This window comes from Hippocampus comes, unplaced genomic scaffold (assembly GCF_001891065.2).
Source record: "Hippocampus comes isolate QL1 unplaced genomic scaffold, H_comes_QL1_v1.1 scaffold906, whole genome shotgun sequence".
NCBI classification, from domain to species: domain Eukaryota; kingdom Metazoa; phylum Chordata; class Actinopteri; order Syngnathiformes; family Syngnathidae; genus Hippocampus; species Hippocampus comes.
The window spans coordinates 23365-33715 of record NW_017805738.1 but is presented as its reverse complement, the minus strand read 5'-3'; the positions used below and the strand labels follow the sequence as shown (position 1 = coordinate 33715).

The 10351-nt window shown below is 41.3% G+C and overlaps 1 protein-coding gene across 1 annotated transcript; it reads right to left on the bottom strand.

Annotated features, from left to right (window-relative positions):
- Positions 1 to 3106: 3106 nt before the first annotated feature.
- pnp6 (purine nucleoside phosphorylase 6) lies at positions 3107 to 9778 on the bottom strand. The gene is made up of 6 exons (XM_019883216.1): positions 9598 to 9778; positions 7500 to 7669; positions 7310 to 7413; positions 6224 to 6399; positions 4176 to 4366; positions 3107 to 3499 (listed from the first exon to the last, which is right to left on the bottom strand). The coding sequence occupies exons 1-6, from the start codon at positions 9633 to 9635 to the stop codon at positions 3303 to 3305; spliced, it is 876 nt and encodes a 291-aa protein (XP_019738775.1). The 5' UTR covers positions 9636 to 9778; the 3' UTR covers positions 3107 to 3302.
- Between the last annotated feature and the right edge of the window lie 573 nt (positions 9779 to 10351).

Genomic DNA, 10351 nt, shown 5'->3' with positions numbered 1-10351 from the left:
TGAACTTGAACTTGAACAATGGAAAGGGTACAAAGCCAGTCAGAAATCGATTCGGAAGGCGACATTTCTAAGTTATCTGAGGGGATCCAAGTGTTAAAAGAGTTGGAAGAAGAGGAGGTTGTTGGAATGATGTATGTTGGACAATACATATACAAGCCAGATGCTTAGAATGCAGAAAATATTGTGCCCGAATGGCTGGACATGCATTGGAGACGAGACCCATTGGGTTTGGAACAACAGTAAGCTATAGAGGCTGTGGTTATCAGCCTATCGTTATTATTTGCAATTCAATGCTATGCCATACTGTAAACTGCGCACAATGATACTACCTACTCAGTCCATGTATTCCTGCGAGCACTGAGAGCTATAGTGGGTTGGTGTCCTACATTGCCGTCGCTATGGTAGCTCTGTTGTATTGTCAGCCTCTCTGTACATTATATCGGCAGCATTGTTAGTTGATGCCCATTAAAGATGATTCCATCCATGCACTCATTTAGTCTGAAATATTTTCATACAGAATTACATCCATGTACACGTGTAATACTTTGAATTGAATGTTTTCGTAAACAACAGCCAGAGTTATTCATTGATTATCACATCTACCTTTTTTTGCAAATCCGGTTACGAAAACATAGGTCTTCTAAGTGCTTGTAACCAAGAACATTTCAACACTGGGGTGAAATTCATTCACTTTGCGATAATGACACTGTATCGTACCCATTTTCTGGGCCATTTATGCGCCCTATTTATTTCTTTCGGCCACTGAAACAACTGTTTGCCTGAATGTGAACATTGCATCGCCACACAGCGCCAAGGCATTTCACGGAATTCTCGATAACAGTCGATAACAATACAATAGCAAAGAGCAGTTAATGGGACAATCAACAATGCTATGCAATGGCCAACTGGCGACTTGGCATTCTGTAAACGATGTCATTCGCTGGAGATTGCCGAACAAAAGCATGTTCATTGTCAAGTATGTTACTTTGGGGCTAATTATGAACCTGGGGGAGTTGCATTTTTAAAAAAAAGTATGCTTGAAATAGTTTTAACACTAAGTATTACTCAAAAGATGGTTGGCCAAACTTACTTCACACTTGACCTTTAGAGAGACGTGCACAGGACAGCTCCCCAGTAAATAACTGACTCAGCCCTGTTGAGCTGCGTGCCTAAGGCGATGCTAAGATAATGTTCGTACTTTCCATTGCCTTTTGTGGGAACATTGCTGCTGCCAACATGGCCGCCACGCAGGCACATCCGTTCGCCGGATACAGTCTGTATTGTACATCTGTGACGAAGTGGCAATTCCAGGAAATAGGTGTAACAGAGTTTTAATGATGCTACAGTGCGAGTAAATAACGGCCCATTCAAGACTTAAATTTGACAGCTCCTGAACAAAGTGGAATTTTCAGTGGAATGGACACTGTTTAAATCTGTAATCTGTTAATTTAGTGTCTGTTAAATCCAGGTTCTACTGTATAAATACTATATATACATCCATTTTCTTTACAATTTATTGTCACGAGGCTCTGCCATGGTCATGACTTGGGCATGTTTTTGAAATGTGGGAGGAAACTGGAGGACCCGCACAACCTGATTTGAGGCCACGGCATCTAAACTTTGAGGCGGATGTGCTGCCCGGTCACCATTCTGCCTTAAAATTTCATCAACAATTCAATTTCAAAGGTAAACATGCAAAAATATAACTGTTTTGCCTCATAGCTAAGATATACAGTAATTGAAACTCAGCGGTAACCACCACAAGAAAGAAGCATGACCACTGTGCCATTAGTAACTCATTTATTGAACATCCTCTCTCATTTGTAGCTTTTACGAATCAAAAATATGAGTTTGACATGAATCAAAAGCAAACTGAAAACTTGTGATTTAATGAGATACATTTGTAACCAAAGCTTCAATTTGTTCTTTTGTCTCATCAAGTATATCCAATAGAAGGACGAACAGTGGGATAATTGTTAACAAACACGCTTCACAATGATGAAATTAATCCTGGTAAACTGTATGACTGTTGACAGAGTATTGATCATTACCAAATGTTGCACTGTGTGCACTGGTTTACTGCGAATTGGTACACTGAAAAAAAAAGCGTTTTACATTTGTTAGGATGCATTGTTTGTCCACGGTTTCGCCCCTCCCTTTTTGTTATTCCCTTTTTCAGTGTGGACTGGGCGTCTCGCTAATTGGTGCACCTGCCTCCCTTACACACCTGCGAGTCTTCTGCTCATCAGCCGCTTGCAGCATAAAAGCCAGCCTGAACAGCCACCCGTTGCCAGTTCGTCAGCGATTCCTTCCTGCTGCACTCGCTTCTGCCCAGCCGTTACGCCCCTGTGCCCTGTTCTCCTTGAATTGGTCGTTTTTGTTCTACCATTCGATTCCTGCCACCTTGACCTATCCCACTCCTAGCTAATAAATTCTTCTCAGTTCATTGTGTCTGCATGTGGGTCCTGTGCTTTTTTCCCACAAAGCCTAACAACTTTGTTTTTTTTTTTTTTTTTTTTTTTAACAGGACAGAGGAAGCATGCACCTGTGACATGCTGAAACTGTGCGGGAAGATGGCTGTGTGGGTGAGGGCGGGGGGGGACAAGATAATTTACTCTGTTGTGGCCTGGATACCCCATTGACATGCCAGCCTTGAAGTACAGATAGCCGTCATACTGGATGTGGCAAGTTCCAGTCAAAATTGGAGCACTTCACGGCCAAACAGGAGATGAAGTCGACTTTTAGGGTAGTGTTCCAACAGTAGCTCCGTTTAAATGTGATTGTTTGGGGGCGGTAGATTTCAGTGGCCAACGGTGCCCAAACTGTGTGGACTGCACAAGGACCTTTCGGCGCATGTCACACTTTTGAGTTTATCTGATTGACAATATGAGTGCCTAAATTGAATATATGTCATTGTTTGAAACGCCTGCGATAAATAAACCAATTTTACACATCAATGACTTCATGCTATTTATCTAGCTCAACATACATACACAATATTTTAAGGTATTTTTTTCAGAATTTTTCCTTTTAATTTTCATTATTTTATTTTTGTCCCTTTCAATGTGACTCAGCTGGGTGCCAGTGCACCGCCCTTGCACACACTATTGACGAGCTGCTGCCCAAATATTGCGTTGTTATAGGGTATGGTCTCCTTATTCTATGTCCTAGCTTATCACTACCTGAAATCAAGATGGATGATTTCCCCTCTTATTGAACAACTCGGATGTCTATGGTTATCTCAACCCTATCGTTGAAGGACGGATACCCTTTTTGTTTCCAGCAGATTGGAACTGAAGGTGCTAGAGCTTCGTGACAAGATGTCTGACAAGCCTCTGGAGTTCTTGTGCTCGAAGGCTGGTGGTCATGAGCACCTGCTCATGGTTTACTTTCTCATGACTGTCATAATCTGTTACGGCCTTGTTGGTGATCAGCGAGAGACCCAAGACACGCAAGCCACAATGACGTGCCACCATTACCTCTGGGACTGTGCTCATACCTGAAAGACAGAAGTAAAGAGGCAGATTGAAAGACAGCTTTTACTACAAGTGATTTAACCTTCTATTATTGTTCTCTTAAATTTGGGTGTTGTTGTTGAAATGTCCATTGTAATTTCCAGGTCTCTAGTGTGTTCTCTACACTGGTCAAAAAGGTTGGAACTGTACTGTGCTGTGGTGGGGTTTGAATTTTTATCTGTTACTCTATGCAGCATGTCACAACAGTATGACAATCATGAAACAGAAGGCCATAAGGTCATACAACAAGAGGGATTCATTTCAAATTTTGGCCTCCACCACAGAGATTGTTTTCATCAATGTGGTTCCGTCCATGCATATTGTTAATGGGAATGTTAAGAAGATGGTGTCTCAGAAGATATCCTCCCCCAGATATTAGGGTGACCACATGTTCACATTTTACAAGTATAATTTGCTGTCTTGTAGAATGTATTTTCTCTGTACAAAACCATTCACCGTATGCAGTTATGTGACCTAAATTATTTTAAGGAACACCAGATGGCAGCTAAATCCTCATTCTCTGTTTACCAAACAGAGAGGAATAATCGTACTTCATTTAGAATGCATGAAAAAAAATACTGCAGTGTAAGTGAGCCCTGCATTTGTTTCGAAAAGTGTAACATTTCTTTCTTGAGCAGAGCATGAAGAACCTGTCCTCACCAACAGCATCCGCTCCAAATTTATGTAGGACGTTGCATTCTGCGATGGTCTCATAATTTGGTCCAGCCACCATACAGTAAACCCCTTCCTGCAGGAAGTTGCCACATTTCTGCTCATGTGCTGTCTGAATGGCCAAAGCCCTCAGGTTCCGGTCATAGGCATCTGACATGCAAGGGAAGCGCACTCCGAACCTGAGGATGAGGCATATGGATGAGAGGATACACATTAAATTTCATCGTGTACAATTTACGATCAAAAAAGACCAAACAGAGTAAAATTGGAGAGTAAAATATTCAGAGTAAATTTTACACAGAAACAAACTTTAAAGAAAATTATATTACCGGTAATTTGGGAAAAAAAAAAAAAAAACGATTTTTTGCACTCAGAAATTCTCAGAAAATTTTACAGACAGTTTTTAAGTAAATGTCACTTGCGTAGTAATAGTTATACTGTATTTATACACAGAGAGCGGCTATATATAAAATAAGATAAGATAAGATAAAATGAGGGAAGCACTCATTCCAAAGTAAAAAGGAAACTGCACTCTTTTATTTGGTCTACCTGAAACAGAAAAACTCCTATCCCTGGTGTTCTTGATCAGGAAACATTTTGAGGTGTCACAAATTATGAGGTTATTGAACCAAAAACATAATGGCACGAATTTCAAGGAAGCGGCAGGTTTCGTAATTTTCTACAGCTATGTCATAATTTTAATGATAAATTATACATTTGAAAAGTGTTATACAGTGCGATGCAAGATGACCAAAACAGCAGGGATGCAGGAGAAGCGGGGTGTACTGAACAAAATATATGAACAAAAAAACTTAGAGGGACATACTAGAAAAAACTAACTCAATAACACAAACAAAGTCCTGAAAACTCCAAGAACCCAAGTAACAAACAAAGAAAAAACCCATGACAGTAGCACAACAACCTGATCAAGAGTGGTCGGCATTGCAGTCCTTTGAACAGAAAAGAGCGAATGACATGATGACCAACAGGTGCGACGATGGAGGAGAAGCCCTCCAGTGCCACCTTTTGCTCACAAACAGAACCGAATCATGACAAAAAGAGGAAACTAGCGAGTACAACTAAGAGTGTGTGGATATTTCAGAGGCTACTGGCAACCATTGCCCCATTCATCGACTGAATTTGTGCATTTCGCTGACAACGACTCTCCACACCTTGATTTTTAGCCACATGTACAGATGAAACACAATATTGACCGTATTCACGATATGTACTGTAGTGGTACAACTTGGCGGCATCTGGCTGGATCTTGCTTGGTACACAGAAACTACTTTTTGCTGTGAAATTTCATATGATACAACATGGCTTTGTTGATTGACAAGAGATGTGAGCCAATCTCTTTTTCGTCAACGGACGTTAGAGCTTCTTGTTTGCTTTCAAACTTCGCTTGTCGCAGACGTGTGCACATTTTCAGCATGACGTCTTTGATCCACTGGTGAAAGGACACTTTGATTCTCTCCTCTTTTATCCATAATTGCTTCAAACAACAAAGTGTATGCAGAAAAAGTGGTTACTATTGCACGACTGTCTGTGTCTTATATTTTGTGTTGTATTATTTTGTCATTTTATGTTAACTGTTCTGCGGGCACCCACAGCAGCTCCTCTCTCTCTTGTGGTTGAGAGGAAAGAAATTTCAATTTCAAGTTCAAGTTCAAATTCAAGTCAACTTCATTGTCAAATGTGCTCTATGTGCAACATACAGCACAGATAAAATTTGAAATTGAAAGAAATTTCATCTGTGCTGTATGTTGCACATAGAGCACATTTGACAATAAAGTTGACTTGAACTTGAACTTGAATTTGATTGGCTGTGTTACATCTGCAACCTTGAAATGTTCTTCACCTGCAAATCAAATTCCGAAATGCAGCAAAACCAGTTGCCCACTATCAGTCACTCATGGAAACTATTGACTGAAACCTGCGCACGGTGAGACAGTTGCATTTGGTCACATCACTCTCTGTTGGGCAGGCCTTAAAAATATGACAAACTGCATCTTGCATTGGATACCGTGCCTTACCTGTCATCATTGCGTCCAACCAGTGGGCTCTCTCCACCAAACCCCGGCAAGTTGATATGATCCTTAATGACCATAATATCCCCCACTTTGTAGTTGCCATTGAGTCCACCTGCTGCATTCGTAACAATCAGAGTTTCCACACCCAGCAGGAAGAAGACTCGCACGGGGTACGTCACCTACAGCCACAAATATTGTGCATGATAAATTCAGGTATTATTTTACTTACAATATATTCAGTATTTTCAATTACATTGTATTCTTTGATCAATGTCATACGATGATGAGTCATGGGGCTTGTACAAATGGATGTGCGTGGGAACACTGAGGGCTACAATTAATATTTATCTTTTTAAAAGTATATTCAAGGACAATGAGGAATCCCCAGTTCCAATATTGTCGTCATTGTGTAACACCGAAGGGGATCGTTATTTCCGCCTACGAGGTTTATGTTTCTGTCTTATGTGTATTGATGCGGGATTGAAACTTTGTAACTGATTTACACATAATTATGTACAGCTATAGTGCATGGGTCAACAAAAACTCAACAGTTTGGTTTAGATCAGGATAAATCTTCACTAATGTCAATTATCAATGTGTGTCAATGTTAAGCCAGAACTCATGCACAACTGCTTTCACCCCTCATTAATCGTTTGTGGATGGAAAACCCTCGACTGGATGTTAAATATTCATCATGTATTCTTGCTAATGGTTTCTCATTATAACATGCTTAGTTGGCTATGTACGATTACCCATGTCACAAAGAATGGGACAAAGAGCAAAATCTGTCTAAAGTCCTAACTGCATACAACAAGTAATCATCGTAAATTTTACCTCCGTTTACTGTATATATAAAACTGGGTTTTATGATATCATTGACTTTATGCGGAAAGTCACATTATAGCTCGTATAAAGACAAAACTGTAATACAATCTTGACAATATGACAAAGGTCAATCCAATGCTGACACAGATGTGAACCATCCACCTAAGTGCAGCTGATCATTCAGCACACACAGCAAATTTGAAGTGAATGCGTGCTGGTGAAACCCCAACCAAACACAGCAGTTTGTAAAATGAATGTTCTTACAGTGTGCAGGCTGTAACCTTCGTAGAAGTGGAATCGACCCTGCATGCAGACACACTCCCGGCCCTGCAGTTTCCCGAAAACCAGTTGACCAGCATGGCCTGCCACTAAACAGTGCACAAACAAACACCCACTTGATTTTCCTCTGGCACATTTCTGCAAAAATGTACAATGAAAAGAACACAAACGGTACCCGTGCTAGTTGGGAAACCCGGGATTTCCTTATAAGGGAAAACAATTTTGTCTTCAATTAAGTCAGCCAGAGCACCCAGGCCTGACCCACAAATGATGGCCACTCTGGGCCTCTGCTTGGTCTGGGCCAGCAGCCAGTCGGCCGTCTCTTTGCAGTCATCATAACTGGATCTGAAAGTCAAAGGAAATCAGACTGATTAATATCAAAGGACATATTGTTTGAGGCCCAGTATCATCTCAAAACTTAGCATCGGATGTCACGTCAACCTCTAGTGATCCTGTGTCATCTTACACCCACATTCTCAATATCTATCCATCCATTCATTTTCGAATCCGCTTTTCCTCACGAGGGTCGCAGGCGTGCTGGAGCCTATCCCAGCTGTCTTCGGGCAAGAGATGGGGCACACCTTGAACTGGCTGGTAGCCAATCGCACATGGACGAACAACGATACACATTGACAATCACAACCGACCAAAGAAAACTGTAAGAATGATGGTGCAATGACCAAGTCGGGATGACCTTGGACCCTCTGTTTCAACAGTGTTTCCAAGAGGGCCTTTGCATTGCCTGAGAAAGACAGTTTGATGATTTGAAGACATTTTCCATTTCATTTTAAGTATCTTTTGCGACACATAGGAGTGATTTAAGAGGCCGTCGTTTGCAAAAGTTGCCCTTCACATTTAACCGAGGTGTTAATGGCAGCATTGGACACACTCTACACCGAATGACTGCAGCTGCATTCATTTTAAATGCCAGTATTTCCTTCCGGTGATTCATAAACTCCAGGAACTAATGTAAGTAGCTATGCTCATCATTTGCTGTGAATTCTAAACTGCATCATCAGTGTGGCCTTACATGTGTGCAATTTCTCTTGTAGTGTTCAATTTGCCAGCGGGTCAATCGTTCATCAAACAGAGATTATTAACCTTGAGCCACCTAGACATGAGATGCTTTGCTAGTTTGCTCTAGAAATTATTCATCAGCAGTTACACAGTCAAACAAGGTGAGCCAATGCGAGTAACCAAAAACAAGAAAAGCACTTGAAATGCAAGATTCTTCTTCTGCACTGTTTTCTCAGAGGACAAGAAAATATTTTGTAGGCCAAGGTTACCCTAACTTTTTGGCTCATTACCCATATAGGAGACGAAACAAAAGTTAGTTATTTCCAAGACATCAACACACATTATACATAACGATTCATGATGATGAACCACACTGGTGATTTATTTCTGTCAAATTATCAAATTTCATCAAGCTGCTCCAGGAATGATATTCCCTGACGTGTGTGTGTGTGTGTGTGTGTGTGTGTGTGTGTGTGTGTGTGTGTGTGTGTGTGTGTGTGTGTGTGTGTGTGTGTGTGTGTGCGCACACGTGTTTCAATACCTGCAGGTATATCAGCTTTGTGTTGAATTAAACAAGCCCTGACTTCACACAGGGTTATCCAGAGGAAAAAAAATGACACAACAGAAATGATGCCATCAGAGTAGAATTCTTTTCATTCATGATTTTCACTGTGTTCAATTGAAATGGCACTCAATCTTAAATCAAAGCAAACCTCCAACCCAGATTGGAAAAAGACATTAATTGTATCATTGTTGTTTAAATATTATATAATGATTTTCGTACATCCACTTTCATCCATTTTCCACTGTAGAAACAGGGAAACACTGCTGCGGGTGTTTCATAGTTTAAAACAAACAACAGTCTGTTGACGTCAGATCTGGGGGCGGGCCTGGAACTCTCCGTGGTGCTACCAGTGATCCCGGCTTTCACAGAGCAGCCTCTGAGGCACGGCTCGGCCAATATATGAAGATATTCGTGGAAAGTCAAGATTAACCTGTTTCACTTCATGAAACGACATAATTTGCGAATAATTCGGCTTTGTCGTAGTGCCTGTTGGGACGAGGTCGGTGCCCTCGTTGTTCCGGAATTGTTGCCTTGGCGAAAAATGTCAGCCGTGCATAAAAATAGCACGATCGTTAAAAGCTCACGATTTGCATCATGTGTTGTAAATGCAATCAGTTATTGGTAGTTGAGGTGATCAATTGATTGGATGACTAAAGTGCACTTTACAATTTACGCAACTCACGTCTCCTACCTGCACGACACGGAGAGGGAAGACGACGGTGACGCCATATCCTCCTGGTGTGCGGGACGAATAGGCGTACGAGATGCTGTTTGGGTCGTTTTTTTGAAACAGTTATGCCGAGTTTCACTTCCAGACCTCAAAGCGGGATAAATAAAAGGCGGACGGCGGTGAACGTTGTGACGCCATCGGACACGGGGTAAAGGGGCGGGGAAAAGCACTCCCACGGGGCCGAAGGTGAGATCCAATTTGCTGCTAGACTGGACGGCTCACTGAAGCGCAGAGGTGGCAAAATAACGCACACTCTGTTCTCATTAAATATAAGTACAGATTGTGCAAAGCAATACACTGAATATGATACAAGAAGAAGTGATGATCCATTGCCTTTATTTAAGTAAAAGTAAAACAGCCGGGAGGTCTGGGACAAAAGGTAACATTTTTAACATTTGTTTCTCTAATTTTGAGCTCTTTTGACAAAGGGTGTTCAAAACTGCGACCAAACTAGATGTAAGTGTTTGGTATTAAATGACATGGAAAATGCCCATGCATCACAAACAGAAAATGCATTACTTAATCTCAACTCCAAGGAGTGAACTGTTACAATTGACCCATAGTCCAAGTAAATTGTAAGATAATGATATTAAGGCGGTGATCGACTGGTTAGCACATCGGCTTTACAGTGCAGAGGTGCGAGGTTCAATTTTGGCTTCAGCCCTTCTGTGTGGAGTGTGCATGCATGTCCTCCTCGTGTCTATGTGGGTTTTCT

Bases quoted from the DNA above. Each gene is read 5' to 3' on its own strand.
- pnp6 (XM_019883216.1), bottom strand. From the start codon at position 9,635: ATGGCGTCACCGTCGTCTTCCCTCTCCGTGTCGTGCAG. The intron at 6,400-7,309 runs GTAAGAACATTC...TTGTGGCTGTAG, and splicing joins AAGGTTACAGCCTGCACACT to GTGACGTACCCCGTGCGAGT. The intron at 4,367-6,223 runs GTAAGGCACGGT...CCTCATCCTCAG, and splicing joins GTTGGACGCAATGATGACAG to GTTCGGAGTGCGCTTCCCTT.